Source organism: Babylonia areolata, chromosome 32 (assembly GCF_041734735.1).
Source record: "Babylonia areolata isolate BAREFJ2019XMU chromosome 32, ASM4173473v1, whole genome shotgun sequence".
In the NCBI taxonomy this organism is placed as follows: Eukaryota; Metazoa; Mollusca; class Gastropoda; order Neogastropoda; family Buccinidae; genus Babylonia; species Babylonia areolata.
In genome coordinates, this window is record NC_134907.1 from 2089249 (window position 1) to 2106009 (window position 16761).

General features: G+C 45.7%; 1 protein-coding gene across 4 annotated transcripts in view; it reads left to right on the forward strand.

The window, feature by feature from the left end:
* Positions 1–16761, forward strand: part of LOC143276708 (TRAF3-interacting protein 1-like) — a 56793-nt gene that overhangs the window by 27518 nt on the left and 12514 nt on the right. For all 4 annotated transcript variants that reach the window (XM_076581346.1, XM_076581348.1, XM_076581349.1 and 1 more), the window contains 3 exons: positions 9524–9602; positions 10032–10115; positions 15756–15870. In XM_076581346.1, coding sequence (XP_076437461.1) covers positions 9524–9602; positions 10032–10115; positions 15756–15870 — 278 coding nt within the window. The remainder of the gene's footprint in view (positions 1–9523; positions 9603–10031; positions 10116–15755; positions 15871–16761) is intronic.

Genomic DNA, 16761 nt, shown 5'->3' on the forward strand with positions numbered 1-16761 from the left:
CTGATCTCATTGAGGTGACAGCCCTTCACTGACATCCTGACCTGTAAGCTGTGTCTGATCTCAGTGAGGTGACAGCCCTTCACTGACATCCTGACCTGTACGCTGTGTCTGATCTCAGTGAGGTGACAGCCCTTCACTGACATCCTGACCTGTAAGCTCTGTCGTATCTCATTGAGGTGACAGCCCTTCACTGACATCCTGACCTGTAAGCTGTGTCTGATCTCAGTGAGGTGACAGCCCTTCACTGACATCCTGACCTGTAAGCTGTGTCTGATCTCAGTGAGGTGACAGCCCTTCACTGACATCCTGACCTGTTAACTGTGTCTGATCTCACTGAGGTGACAGCCCTTCACTGACATCCTGACCTGTAAGCTGTGTCTGATCTCAGTGAAGTGACAGCCCTTCACTGACATCCTGACATGTAAGCTGTGTCTGATCTCAGTGAAGTGACAGCCCTTCACTGACATCCTGACCTGTAAGCTGTGTCTGATCTCAGTGAGGTGACTGCCCTTCACTGACATCCTGACCTGTAAGCTCTGTCGTATCTCATTGAGGTGACAGCCCTTCACTGACATCCTGACCTGTTAACTGTGTCTGATCTCAGTGAGGTGACAGCCCTTCACTGACATCCTGACCTGTAAGCTGTGTCTGTGATCTCAGTGAAGTGACAGCCCTTCACTGACATCCTGACCTGTAAGCTGTGTCTGATCTCAGTGAGGTGACTGCCCTTCACTGACATCCTGACCTGTAAGCTCTGTCTGTGATCTCAGTGAGGTGACAGCCCTTCACTGACATCCTGACCTGTAAGCTGTGTCTGATCTCAGTGAGGTGACTGCCCTTCACTGACATCCTGACCTGTAAGCTGTGTCTGATCTCAGTGAAGTGACAGCACTTCACTGACATCCTGACCTGTAAGCTCTGTCTGATCTCAGTGAGGTGACTGCCCTTCACTGACATCCTGACCTGTAAGCTGTGTCTGATCTCAGTGAGGTGACAGCCCTTCACTGACATCCTGACATGTAAACTGTGTCTGATCTCACTGTGGTGACAGCCCTTCACTGACATCCTGACCTGTAAGCTGTGTCTGATCTCAGTGAGGTGACAGCCCTTCACTGACATCCTGAACTGTAAGCTGTGTCTGATCTCATTGAGGTGACAGCCCTTCACTGACATCCTGACCTGTAAGCTCTGTCGTATTTCAGGGAGGTGACAGCCCTTCACTGACATCCTGACCTGTAAGCTGTGTCTGATCTGAATGAGGTGACAGCCCTTCACTGACATCCTGACCTGTAAGCTGTGTCTGATCTCAGTGAGGTGACAGCCCTTCACTGACATCCTGACATGTAAACTGTGTCTGATCTCATTGAGGTGACAGCCCTTCACTGACATCCTGACCTGTAAGCTGTGTCTGATCTCAGTGAGGTGACTGCCCTTCACTGACATCCTGACCTGTAAACTGTGTCTGATCTCAGTGAAGTGACAGCACTTCACTGACATCCTGACCTGTAAGCTGTGTCTGATCTCACTGAGGTGACAGCCCTTCACTGACATCCTGACCTGTAAGCTGTGTCTGATCTCAGTGAGGTGACAGCCCTTCACTGACATCCTGACCTGTAAGCTGTGTCTGATCTCAGTGAGGTGACAGCCCTTCACTGACATCCTGACATGTAAACTGTGTCTGATCTCACTGTGGTGACAGCCCTTCACTGACATCCTGACCTGTAAGCTGTGTCTGATCTCAGTGAGGTGACAGCCCTTCACTGACATCCTGAACTGTAAGCTGTGTCTGATCTCATTGAGGTGACAGCCCTTCACTGACATCCTGACCTGTAAGCTCTGTCGTATTTCAGGGAGGTGACAGCCCTTCACTGAAATCCTGACCTGTAAGCTGTGTCTGATCTGAATGAGGTGACAGCCCTTCACTGACATCATGACCTGTAAACTGTGTCTGATCTCAGTGAGGTGACAGCCCTTCACTGACATCCTGACCTGTTAACTGTGTCTGATCTCAGTGAGGTGACAGCCCTTCACTGACATCCTGACATGTAAACTGTGTCTGATCTCACTGTGGTGACAGCCCTTCACTGACATCCTGACCTGTAAGCTGTGTCTGATCTCAGTGAGGTGACAGCCCTTCACTGACATCCTGACATGTAAACTGTGTCTGATCTCATTGAGGTGACAGCCCTTCACTGACATCCTGACCTGTAAGCTGTGTCTGATCTCAGTGAGGTGACAGCCCTTCACTGACATCCTGACCTGTAAGCTGTGTCTGATCTCAGTGAGGTGACAGCCCTTCACTGACATCCTGACCTGTAAGCTCTGTCGTATCTCATTGAGGTGACAGCCCTTCACTGACATCCTGACCTGTAAGCTGTGTCTGATCTCAGTGAGGTGACTGCCCTTCACTGACATCCTGACCTGTTAACTGTGTCTGATCTCACTGAGGTGACAGCCCTTCACTGACATCCTGACCTGTAAGCTGTGTCTGATCTCAGTGAAGTGACAGCCCTTCACTGACATCCTGACATGTAAGCTGTGTCTGATCTCAGTGAAGTGACAGCCCTTCACTGACATCCTGACCTGTAAGCTGTGTCTGATCTCAGTGAGGTGACAGCCCTTCACTGACATCCTGAACTGTAAGCTGTGTCTGATCTCATTGAGGTGACAGCCCTTCACTGACATCCTGACCTGTAAGCTCTGTCGTATTTCAGGGAGGTGACAGCCCTTCACTGACATCCTGACCTGTAAGCTGTGTCTGATCTGAATGAGGTGACAGCCCTTCACTGACATCATGACCTGTAAACTGTGTCTGATCTCAGTGAGGTGACAGCCCTTCACTGACATCCTGACCTGTTAACTGTGTCTGATCTCAGTGAGGTGACAGCCCTTCACTGACATCCTGACATGTAAACTGTGTATGATCTCACTGTGGTGACAGCCCTTCACTGACATCCTGACCTGTAAGCTGTGTCTGATCTCAGTGAGGTGACAGCCCTTCACTGACATCCTGACATGTAAACTGTGTCTGATCTCATTGAGGTGACAGCCCTTCACTGACATCCTGACCTGTAAGCTGTGTCTGATCTCAGTGAGGTGACAGCCCTTCACTGACATCCTGACCTGTACGCTGTGTCTGATCTCAGTGAGGTGACAGCCCTTCACTGACATCCTGACCTGTAAGCTCTGTCGTATCTCATTGAGGTGACAGCCCTTCACTGACATCCTGACCTGTAAGCTGTGTCTGATCTCAGTGAGGTGACAGCCCTTCACTGACATCCTGACCTGTAAGCTGTGTCTGATCTCAGTGAGGTGACAGCCCTTCACTGACATCCTGACCTGTTAACTGTGTCTGATCTCACTGAGGTGACAGCCCTTCACTGACATCCTGACCTGTAAGCTGTGTCTGATCTCAGTGAAGTGACAGCCCTTCACTGACATCCTGACATGTAAGCTGTGTCTGATCTCAGTGAAGTGACAGTCCTTCACTGACATCCTGACCTGTAAGCTGTGTCTGATCTCAGTGAGGTGACAGCCCTTCACTGACATCCTGACCTGTAAGCTGTGTCTGATCTCAGTGAGGTGACTGCCCTTCACTGACATCCTGACCTGTAAGCTCTGTCGTATCTCATTGAGGTGACAGCCCTTCACTGACATCCTGACCTGTAAGCTGTGTCTGATCTCAGTGAGGTGACAGCCCTTCACTGACATCCTGACCTGTAAGCTGTGTCTGTGATCTCAGTGAAGTGACTGCCCTTCACTGACATCCTGACCTGTAAGCTGTGTCTGATCTCAGTGAGGTGACTGCCCTTCACTGACATCCTGACCTGTAAGCTCTGTCTGTGATCTCAGTGAGGTGACAGCCCTTCACTGACATCCTGACCTGTAAGCTGTGTCTGATCTCAGTGAGGTGACTGCCCTTCACTGACATCCTGACCTGTAAGCTGTGTCTGATCTCAGTGAAGTGACAGCACTTCACTGACATCCTGACCTGTAAGCTCTGTCTGATCTCAGTGAGGTGACTGCCCTTCACTGACATCCTGACCTGTAAGCTGTGTCTGATCTCAGTGAGGTGACAGCCCTTCACTGACATCCTGACATGTAAACTGTGTCTGATCTCATTGAGGTGACAGCCCTTCACTGACATCCTGACCTGTAAGCTCTGTCGTATTTCAGGGAGGTGACAGCCCTTCACTGACATCCTGACCTGTAAGCTGTGTCTGATCTGAATGAGGTGACAGCCCTTCACTGACATCATGACCTGTAAACTGTGTCTGATCTCAGTGAGGTGACAGCCCTTCACTGACATCCTGACCTGTTAACTGTGTCTGATCTCACTGAGGTGACAGCCCTTCACTGACATCCTGACATGTAAACTGTGTCTGATCTCACTGTGGTGACAGCCCTTCACTGACATCCTGACCTGTAATTTGTGTCTGATCTCAGTGAGGTGACAGCCCTTCACTGACATCCTGACCTGTAAGCTGTGTCTGATCTCAGTGAGGTGACAGCCCTTCACTGACATCCTGACCTGTAAGCTGTGTCTGATCTCAGTGAGGTGACAGCCCTTCACTGAAATCCTGACATGTAAGCTGTGTCTGATCTCAGTGAGGTGACTGCCCTTCACTGACATCCTGACCTGTAAGCTCTGTCGTATCTCATTGAGGTGACAGCCCTTCACTGACATCCTGACCTGTAAGCTCTGTCGTATCTCATTGAGGTGACAGCCCTTCACTGACACCCTGACCTGTAAGCTCTGTCGTATCTCATTGAGGTGACAGCCCTTCACTGACACCCTGACCTGTAAGCTCTGTCGTATCTCATTGAGGTGACAGCCCTTCACTGACACCCTGACCTGTAAGCTGTGTCTGATCTCAGTGAGGTGACAGCCCTTCACTGACATCCTGACCTGTAAGCTCTGTCCTATCTCATTGAGGTGACAGCCCTTCACTGACACCCTGACCTGTAAGCTCTGTTGTATTTCAGGGAGGTGACAGCCCATTTTTGTTTGGTTATTTTCTTCTCCGCCTCATCTTTTTCTTCCTTCTTCTTCTCTTGTGTTGGTATTGGTTTGGTGATTACAACTGTTCCCCTTCCATCTTCTGTTGGTATTGGTTTGGTGATTACAACTGTTCCCCTTCCATCTTCTGTTGGTATTGGTTTGGTGATTACAACTGTTCCCCTTCCATCTTCTGTTGGTATTGGTTTGGTGATTACAACTGTTCCCCTTCCATATTCTGATGGTATTGGTTTGGTGATTACAACTGTTCCCCTTCCATCTTCTGTTGGTATTGGTTTGGTGATTACTACTGTTCCTCTTCCATCTTCTGTTGGTATTGGTTTGGTGATTACTACTGTTCCTCTTCCATCTTCTGTTGGTATTGGTTTGGTGATTACTACTGTTCCTCTTCCATATTCTGTTGGTATTGGTTTGGTGATTACAACTGTTCCTCTTCCATCTTCTGTTGGTATTGGTTTGGTGATTACAACTGTTCCTCTTCCATCTTCTGTTGGTATTGGTTTGGTGATTACAACTGTTCCTCTTCCATCTTCTGTTGGTATTGGTTTGGTGATTACAACTGTTCCTCTTCCATCTTCTGTTGGTATTGGTTTGGTGATTACAACTGTTCCTCTTCCATATTCTGATGGTATTGGTTTGGTGATTACAACTGTTCCCCTTCCATCTTCTGTTGCTATTGGTTTGGTGATTACGACTGTTCTTCCCTCTCTTTTTGTCATCCATGTTAATGTGTCATTTCATCTTTGCTGTCATGGTTAGGACTGTTTCTGTCCCAGCTAGGTCATTGGCTAAGGATGCATTTTTGCTCACATTATTTCTGTTTACCTCATGATGTTCGTGTTACTTGGTGTGTGTTTTTAATTTGTGGTGGATTAAATGTTCTCGTCTTGAATGAAAGAAGGAAAAGAAATATGATGTGTACATGGATTGTTCATTACAAAGAATGACCTTGCAGCTTGTGACTGTGTTATGTGTACATAGATTGTTCATTACAAAGAATGACCTTGCAGCTTGTGACTGTGTTATGTGTACATAGATTGTTCATTACAAAGAATGACCTTGCAGCTTGTAACTGCGTTATGTGTACATAGATTGTTCATTACAAAGAATGACCTTGCACCTTGTGACTGCGTTATGTGTACATAGATTGTTCATTACAAAGAATGACCTTGCAGCTTGTGACTGTGTTATGTGTACATAGATTGTTCATTACAAAGAATGACCTTGCAGCTTGTGACTGCGTTATTTGTGGCTGTAAGAACTTTTTCACAGCAATGTCCACAGTCTTTAACATTCTTCTTATTTGAAAATGGATTTTTTTTTCCTCTAAAATTCTTCTTCTGTGTTCCTGCACTGTAAATGGAAAGTTCACTCCTATTTATGACCGTTTGTACTCCCCCATTCTCTATTTTTTGGGGAGGGGGGGAGGTATGCTGGGTATATTCTTGTTTCCTTAACCCACCAACCGCTAACATGGATTACAGGATCTTTAACATGCGTGTCTGATCTTCTGCGTGTGTATACACACGAAGGGGGTTCAGGCACCAGCAGGTCTGCACATCCATTTGACTGAGAGGTAGGAAAAAAAATCTTCACCCCTAACCCACCAGGTGCTGTGACCAGGATTCGAACCCAGGGACACAAGAACTCCAGTGTTGCTCAGTGCTTCAGGTTGCTGTCAGGTACATGACAGGGCGAAGAGGGTGAACGTGCTACCTTTGCAAAAGTGAAAGGAATACGTTCCGTTCTCACTTTCTAGGAGGCGTTGAAGTGTGCAAACTGATCCATATACACAACACTACATTACATTACCTAGTGGAAACACGTCCGCCGAGGAAGCCAGAGAATCTGAGCGCACTGGTTCGAATCCCACAGTCGCCAGTATTTTCTTCCCCACCGCTAGAACTTGAATAGTGGTGGAGACGCTAGTCATTTGGATGAGACGATAAACTGAGGTCCATTGTGCAGCATGCACTTTGTGCACGTAAATGAACATACGGCAACAAAAGGTTGTCCCTGGTGAAATTCTGTAGAAGAATCCACTTCAGTAGGAAAGCAAATAAAACTGCAGACAGAAAAAAAATTGGTGGCACTCTTAAGAAATCTGTTGTGACAAAAAGAGTAATACGGTACAATACAAAAAACAGAAAAAGAACAGATGCCTAACTGTACAATGACCTCAAAGTGCTGTTCTGGCCTGGAGAAAAATACTTTGGACTTTTGTTTGAGACAGAAGGAAGGAGTGGTGGTGGTGGTGGTGGTGGTGGTGGTGTGTGTGTGTGTGTGTGTGTGTGTGTGTGTGTGTGTGTGTGTGATCACGTGTGTGGTGTTGAGGTTTTCATTATCGTTACTGTTATTATTGTTATCATTACCATTGATCCTTAAAAAGTGATACCAAGCTCAAAGCGCTTTACAAACACAAGAGTCATTTGCGTAACAAACGTGTACATGTGCCTGTGTAGAAGGAACAGGCTGCCTACCCGGGTATAACTGACTGACAGTTGACTTTTTTAGGCGCTCATCATGTGTTTCCTGTGTCATTCAGTTGGCTTCAACGACTCTCTCTCTCTCTCTCTCTCTCACACACACACACACACATACACACGTTGTGAAAAGATGTTGAATGAAAGAAAGATACACACACATAGTGATGATGATATGGACAGTTATATAGTGCCTGTCCTTTGTCAGAGACCAAGCTCTAAGCACTTTCTCAACATGGAGTCATTTGCACAGCAGGCTGCCAACCCGGTGTAGAGCCGACTGGCGGCTGCCATTGGGCGCTCATCGCTTGTTTCCTGTGTCATACAGTCAGGTTTCAGTCACGCATACACACCCATACTCAGACATGTGACATTTTACCTTTATGACTGTTTTGTTTGTTTTCCCCGCCATGCAGGCAGCCATACTCTGTTTTCAGAGGTGTGCATGCTGGGTATGTTCTTGTTTCTAAAACCCACAGAACGCTCACATGGATTACAGGATCTTTAACGTGTGTAATTGACTTGGGAGTTCAAACAAGAGAAGATATCACTTGGATACCTTGAGGTTTCAATGTCTCTCTTTTAAACAAGAGAAGATATCACATGGATACCTTCAGTTTTCAATCTCTCACACACACACGCACACGCACACACACACACACTCTCTCTCTCTCTCTCTCTCTCTCTCTCTCTCTGTCTCTCTCACATACACAAACACTCTCTGTCTCTCACGTGCACACACACTCACACACACACACACACACACACACACACACACACACACACACACACACTCTCTCTCTCTCTCTCTCTCTCTCTCTCACGAAACCAATCGATATCCGATATATTTGAATTCGATCATCAGATGTATTTCTTATTGGTTAAAAATAATGCGGATGGAAAACGTAAGATTGCCAAGGAAAGCCTACAACATGTTACATGATTTGGATAATAGAGGTAGAACTAACTGGGTGTCAAAGGTGAGAATAAAACTGCATGATTTAGGCTTTGCTTATGTGTGGCTAAATCAAGGAGTAGAGGATATAAGCGGCTTTCTACGTACACTTCGATCGAGACTAATCGACTGTCGTTGGCAGGAATGGTCGAGTCATATCCAAGATAGTAATCGTTTTGATTTTTATAGACAGATTAATTTGAGACATACGATACCAGTTTATTTGGCTATGAATATGGATAGACATTTAAAATGTATCATGGCAAAGCTTAGATTTGGAATTTCTGATTTGTTTACGCATTATTACCGTTACAGACAACATAAAGATAGTGACCTTATTTGTCCTTTATGTAAAAGTGCAACAGAGAGTGAACTCCACTTTGTACTTTGTTGTCCTGTGTTCAGTGATCTCAGAAATCAGCTGATACCTTCAAAATTTCATAGGCAACCCTCCTTGTTCAGACTGTATTTGCTTATGTCATCCACTAAGGAACATGTTAATAAACAGCTAGCAATTTACTTGTATAAAGCCTTAAAGATTAGAAATACAATATGCAGTTGAGTGTGTGCTAGTTTTCCGCTTTTTTGTTATTATGTGTGAATAAGACTAAATGCAGATAATGACTGTTTTTCTCATTTTCAGGTTACAACTGTGTTATGTTACATATCTGAATATATTACCTCTGTAATGTTTGTTTACACCACCCCTTCATGAGGGGCCATGGCCTATAATGAATAAAACGTCCATATCCGTATCCGTATCCGTATCTCTCTCTCTCACACACGTGCACACACACACACACTCTCTCTCTCTCTCACATACACACACACACACACACACACACACACACACACATACAGACACACACACACATGCACACACACACACACAATGTTAAGGGGTTTGTTTGTGATTGTTATCAATTCTCATCAAAGCACAAGTAAAGACACACACACCACAAGAAAGAGCAGTATATATCAGACGTAAGGTAGTGGTGGTGGTGGTGGTGGAGGAGGAGGAGTTGTGGGGTGATGCCAACAGGGGGCGCTGTGTGTGTGTTGCAGACGATGAAGAGTTCCAGCAGCGAGAGAGCCAGGAGCCCAGCATCGGGGCCAACGACCTGCCGCCTCAAGTCACTGCTGCGTGAGTTCCTCTGTGGGTGTGTGTCTGTGTGTGTGGTGTGTGGGGGACGGAGGAAGGGGGTGTGTGTGTTTGTGTGGATGTCTGTGTGGATGTCTGTGTGTGTGTGTCCGTGGTGTGCTTTGTGTGTGTGTGTATGTGTGCATGTAGTGTGTTTGCAGTGTGTCTGGGAGGTGTGATAATCACCGTACATTATAGTCAATGAGTAAAAAAAAAAAAAAAAAGAAGATAATGATGTTAACAATGTTATTATAAATGTTATTATTTCTGTTATTATTATTATTATGATTATTATTATTTTCTTCTTTTTTGTTTAAAAGAATAATTATAAAATTGTTATTACTGTTATTGCGCAATAAGAACTCAATGCTGAAAATGCTGGGGGAAAAAAGGTATTGCGTATTTTGGTTTGTTTATTTCTGGTCCACACAGACGCAAAATGGCCAGACCCCCCAGCGCACGCCCTGCTCCCCCCCGACCCAAGCAGGAAGGTGTGGAGGCTGAGCCAGCCATGAGGTACCTTGACCTTTGTCCTCTACCTTGACCTTTGACTTCTAAGTTGGTCTTTGACCCCTTAAGTTGGTTTTTGACCTCTATGTTGACATTTGATTTTAAACATCAGTCTGTGACCTCTGTGTTGATCTTTGACCTTTTAAGTTGGTCTTTGACCTCTGTGTTGACCTTTGACCTCTATGTTGATCTTTAACATCTGCTTGCTTGCTTCAAGTTTGCTGCAAAATGATCAGTAACAATACACCTTATTTTGTAGACTCCGAGCAGCATGTATGATGTATTGAAATAAATACAGTTCAATGACAGTAACAGTGATATCATTACTGACGGTGGTGTTGATGTATGATCAATGGCATCTTTGCTGCAATGGGAGTTCATTTTCGGTCCAGTCTTTTGTGAAGGACTGTGACTCCCAAACTAGGAGGCAAGATTGCACTGGGTCTTCGTGCTGCAGCCTTGGGGGCAAGTTGTCCTTTGGGGAGCACCCCAACACCGACTGTCCTTAACCCTTTCACCGCCAAGCTCGCATTTATGCACAGGCGTGGTAGAGGACCCATGTCACTGAAAGGTGACCATTCATTGGTCTGTTATCCATGAACCAACTGCTCTTAATGTTCGGTGGTAGGATAGGCCGTATTTTCTATACATCGCAGGGGGAATCCCCAGCTATTCTTAGCCACTCTCTTTTCTGTGTTCATACCACAAGGGAATTTGTACTATAAATTGACTGGCGGTGAAAGGGTTAAACCCTCTTGGCCCAGAGAGTGGGGATGTAACTTGGGCAAGACACTCTCCACTAGAATTAAATTTTAGCCCAGATAGTCGGGACAGCAGATGGCTCCTGGTGGTCATTGTCAGACATGACTGACTGTCATGGATTGGTGTCACTGTGGGCAGGTTAGAGACAGTGAAATAAACACTGTCATGTATTGGTGTCACTGTGGGCAGGTTAGAGACAGTGAAATAAACACTGTCATGAATTGGTGTCACTGTGGGCAGGTTAGAGACAGTGAAATAAACACTGTCATGTATTGGTGTCACTGTGGGCAGGTTAGAGACAGTGAAATAAACACTCATGAATTGGTGTCACTGTGGGCAGGTTAGAGACAGTGAAATAAACACTGTCATGAATTGGTGTCATTGTGGGCAGGTTAGAGACAGTGAAATAAACACTGTGATGGATTGGTGTCATTGTGGGCAGGTTAGAGACAGTGAAATAAACACTGTCATGGATTGGTGTCACTGTGGGCAGGTTAGAGACAAGTGAAATAAACACTGTCATGTATTGGTGTCACTGTGGGCAGGTTAGAGACAGTGAAATGAACACTGTCATGTATTGGTGTCACTGTGGGCAGGTTAGAGACAGTGAAATAAACACTGACTGTCATGTATTGGTGTCATTGTGGGCAGGTTAGAGACAGTGAAATGAACACTGTCATGGATTGGTGTCATTGTGGGCAGGTTAGAGACAGTGAAATAAACACTGACTGTCATGGATTGGTGTCATTGTGGGCAGGTTAGAGACAGTGAAATAAACACTGTCATGTATTGGTGTCACTGTGGGCAGGTTAGAGACAGTGAAATAAACACTGACTGTCATGGATTGGTGTCACTGTGGGCAGGTTAGAGACAGTGAAATAAACACTGTGATGGATTGGTGTCATTGTGGGCAGGTTAGAGACAGTGAAATAAACACTGTCATGTATTGGTGTCACTGTGGGCAGGTTAGAGACAGTGAAATAAACACTGACTGTCATGGATTGGTGTCACTGTGGGCAGGTTAGAGACAGTGAAATAAACACTGTGATGGATTGGTGTCATTGTGGGCAGGTTAGAGACAGTGAAATAAACACTGTCATGTATTGGTGTCACTGTGGGCAGGTTAGAGACAGTGAAATAAACACTGTCATGTATTGGTGTCACTGTGGGCAGGTTAGAGACAGTGAAATAAACACTGACTGTCATGGATTGGTGTCATTGTGGGCAGGTTAGAGACAGTGAAATAAACACTGTCATGTATTGGTGTCATTGTGGGCAGGTTAGAGACAGTGAAATAAACACTGACTGTCATGGATTGGTGTCATTGTGGGCAGGTTAGAGACAGTGAAATAAACACTGTCATGTATTGGTGTCATTGTGGGCAGGTTAGAGACAGTGAAATAAACACTGACTGTCATGGATTGGTGTCATTGTGGGCAGGTTAGAGACAGTGGAATAAACATTGTCATGTATTGGTGTCACTGTGGGCAGGCTAGAGACAGTGAAATAAGCACTGACTGTCATGTATTGGTGTCATTGTGGGCAGGTTAGAGACAGTGAAATAAACACTGTGATGGATTGGTGTCATTGTGGGCAGGTTAGAGACAGTGAAATAAACACTGTCATGTATTGGTGTCATTGTGGGCAGGTTAGAGACAGTGAAATAAACACTGTGATGGATTGGTGTCACTGTGGGCAGGTTAGAGACAGTGAAATAAACACCTACCTTCATGGATTGGTGTCATTGTGGGCAGGTTAGAGACAGTGAAATGAACACTGTCATGGATTGGTGTCATTGTGGGCAGGTTAGAGACAGTGAAATGAACACTGTCATGGATTGGTGTCATTGTGGGCAGGTTAGAGACAGTGAAATAAACACTGTCATGGATTGGTGTCATTGTGGGAGGTTAGAGACAGTGAAATAAACACTGTCATGAATTGGTGTCATTGTGGGCAAGTTAGAGACAGTGAAATAAACACTGACTGTCATGGATTGGTGTCATTGTGAGGTTAGAGACAAGTGAAATAAACACTGTCATGTATTGGTGTCACTGTGGGCAGGTTAGAGACAGTGAAATAAACACTGTCATGTATTGGTGTCATTGTGGGCAGGTGAGAGACAGTGAAATAAACACTGTCATGTATTGGTGTCATTGTGGGCAGGTGAGAGACAGTGAAATAAACACTGACTGTCATGTATTGGTGTCATTGTGGGCAGGTTAGAGACAGTGAAATAAACACTGTCATGTATTGGTGTCATTGTGGGCAGGTTAGAGACAGTGAAATAAACACTGTGATGGATTGGTGTCACTGTGGGCAGGTTAGAGACAGTGGAATAAACATTGTCATGTATTGGTGTCACTGTGGGCAGGCTAGAGACAGTGAAATAAGCACTGACTGTCATGTATTGGTGTCATTGTGGGCAGGTTAGAGACAGTGAAATAAACACTGTCATGAATTGGTGTCATTGTGGGCAGGTTAGAGACAGTGAAATAAACACTGTCATGTATTGGTGTCACTGTGGGCAGGTTAGAGACAGTGAAATAAACACTGTCATGTATTGGTGTCACTGTGGGCAGGTTAGAGACAGTGAAATAAACACTGTCATGAATTGGTGTCATTGTGGGCAGGTTAGAGACAGTGAAATAAACACTGTGATGGATTGGTGTCATTGTGGGCAGGTTAGAGACAGTGAAATAAACACTCATGTATTGGTGTCATTGTGGGCAGGTTAGAGACAGTGAAATAAACATTGTCATGAATTGGTGTCACTGTGGGCAGGTTAGAGACAGTGAAATAAACACTGTCATGAATTGGTGTCACTGTGGGCAGGTTAGAGACAGTGAAATAAACACTGACCTTCATGGATTGGTGTCATTGTGGGCAGGTTAGAGACAGTGAAAACACTGTCATGGATTGGTGTCACTGTGGGCAGGTTAGAGACAGTGAAATAAACACTGACTGTCATGGATTGGTGTCACTGTGGGCAGGTTAGAGACAGTGAAATAAACACTGTCATGGATTGGTGTCACTGTGGGCAGGTTAGAGACAGTGAAATAAACACTGACCTTCATGAATTGGTGTCATTGTGGGCAGGTTAGAGACAGTGAAATAAACACTGACCTTCATGAATTGGTGTCATTGTGGGCAGGTTAGAGACAGTGAAATAAACACTGTCATGGATTGGTGTCATTGTGGGCAGGTTAGAGACAGTGAAATAAACACTGTCATGTATTGGTGTCATTGTGGGCAGGTTAGAGACAGTGAAAACACTGTCATGGATTGGTGTCACTGTGGGCAGGTTAGAGACAGTGAAATAAACACAAGTCAGTGTCAGTAGCAGTGTTGGTGGAGTGTTGGCCCACAGGTAACGCGTCCGCCTAGAAAGCAAGAGAATTTGAGGGCACTGGTTGGAATCACACCCGTCGCCAGTATTTTCTCCCCCCCTCCACTAGATCTTGAGTAGTGGTCTGGACACTAGTCATTTAGATGAGATTATAAATGGAGGTCCCATGTGCAGCATGTATATAGCGCACATGAAAGAACCCACAGCAACAAAAGAGGTGTCCCTGGCAAAAATCTGTAGAAAAATCCACTTTGATAGGAAAAAAAATTAAATTACGGGCAGAAAAGAATATAAAAAAAATGGGTGGCGCTGTCAGTGTAGTGACGCGCTCTCCGTTGGGAGAGCAGCCCGAATTTCACCTAGAGAAGTCTGTTGTGGCAGAAAGAGTAATACATTATTGCTGACAGTGGTGCATTGTGGGTAGGTTAGGGACGGAAGCAATGATCAAGGTCAGTATGGACGGCGGCAAACATTCTGATGATGAAGTCAGCAACAGTGATGTGCTTGCTGACAGTGGTGCATTGTGGGTAGGTTAGGGACGGAAGCAATGATCAAGGTCAGTATGGACGACGGCAAACATTCTGATGATGAAGTCAGCAACAGTGATGTGGTTGCTGACAGTGGTGCATTGTGGGTAGGTTAGGGACGGAAGCAATGATCAAGGTCAGTATGGACGGCGGCAAACATTCTGATGATGAAGTCAGCAACAGTGATGTGGTTGCTGACAGTGGTGCATTTGTATTTGTATTTCTTTTTATCACAACAGATTTCTCTGTGTGAAGTTGGGGCTGCTCTCCCCAGGGAGAGCGCGTCGCTACACTACAGCACCACCCATTTTTGTATTTTTTCCTGCGTGCAGTTTTATTTGTTTTTCCTATCGAAGTGGATTTTTCTACAGAATTTTGCCAGGAACAGCCCTTTTGTTGCCATGGGTTCTTTTACATGTGCTAAGTGCATGCTGCACACAGGACCTCGGTTTATCGTTTCATCCGAATGACTAGTGTCCAGACGACCACTCAAGGTCTAGTGGAGGGGGAGAAAATATCGGCTCTGAGCCGTGATTGGAACCATCACGCTCAGATTCTCTTGCTTCCTAGGCGGACGCGTTACCTCTAGGCCATCACTCCACTGCATTGTGGGCAGGTTAGGGACAGGGTGATCGTGGACGATGCAAACAGTCTGACGATGAAATTGGTAACAGTGATGTGGTTGCTGACAGTGGTGCATTGTGGGTAGTTTAGGGATGGGGGCAATGATTAACGTCAGTATGGATGACGGCAGTCGACGATGAAATCGGTAACAGTGATGTGGTTGCTGACAGTGGTGCATTGTGGGCAGGTTAGGGACAGTATGATCGTGGACGACGCAAACAGTCTGACGATGAAATCGGTGACAGTGATGTGGTTGCTGACAGTGATGCATTGTGGGCAGGTTAGGGACAGGAGCACTGACCAACGTGATGGTCGACGACGGCAAACAGTCTGACAATGAAGTCAGTAGGAATGATGTGGTTGCTGACAGTGGTGCGTTGTGGGCAGGTTAGGGACAGGGGCGCCGACCAACGTGATCGTCGACGACGGCAAACAGTCTGATGATGAAGACGAGAACTTCCTGGTGGAGGAATCTGCTCCCCCCCCTCCCGCCCCGGAGCCTGTGAGTGTGTGGGTGGGGATGTGGATGTGTGGGTGGGTAGGTGTGGATAGGTGGCTGAGTTGGTTGAGTGTGGGGTGTGGGTTTGTGTGGGTGGGTGTGGAGGTGGATGTGTTGATTGTGTGTGTGTGTGTGTTTGTGTGTATGGTGACACAAAACTAAATGATGCAATAAAATGTGAATTGAATACACAAAAATAAGAAACAACCACCCTGGCAAATTAATCCTCTTGCTACTGCCGTTGACAAGCCTGCTTTTCAATCTGTTGTCACACTGGTCTCCTTCCACCCTTGTTCAGCAGTTAGTGGGTTAAAGTAGACACAGTATAAAGAAAGAAACCAATAGATACACGGTAAACAAAGAAATCATACAAACAACATGATAAACAAAGACCATGGTGAACTCTCTTTCCTCTTTGCTGCTCCTCATGTCCAGAACAACCGTCCTCATCATATCCGTTCATCTGACTCCATGTCTGTCTTTCGCTCTTCACCAAAAACTCTTTTCAAAGCCTGTCTGTAGCACACTCACAAAATGCAATGCAATACAATGCATACAGTGCAGTGCAGTGCAACACCATGCAATGCAACCCAACCCAACTCAACCCAAGACAACACACCACAGCACAGCTCAACACCACACCACACAGCACAGCACAGCACAGCAACAACACAGCATCAGACAACACAACACAGCACAACACAGCACCACACAACACAGCACCACACTACACCACACCGCACCACACCACACAGCAAAACACAGCACAGCACAACAACAACACAGCATCAGACAACACAACACAACACAGCACCACACAACACAGCACCACACCACACCACACCACACCACACCACACAGCAAAACACAGCACAGCACAGCACAACAACAACA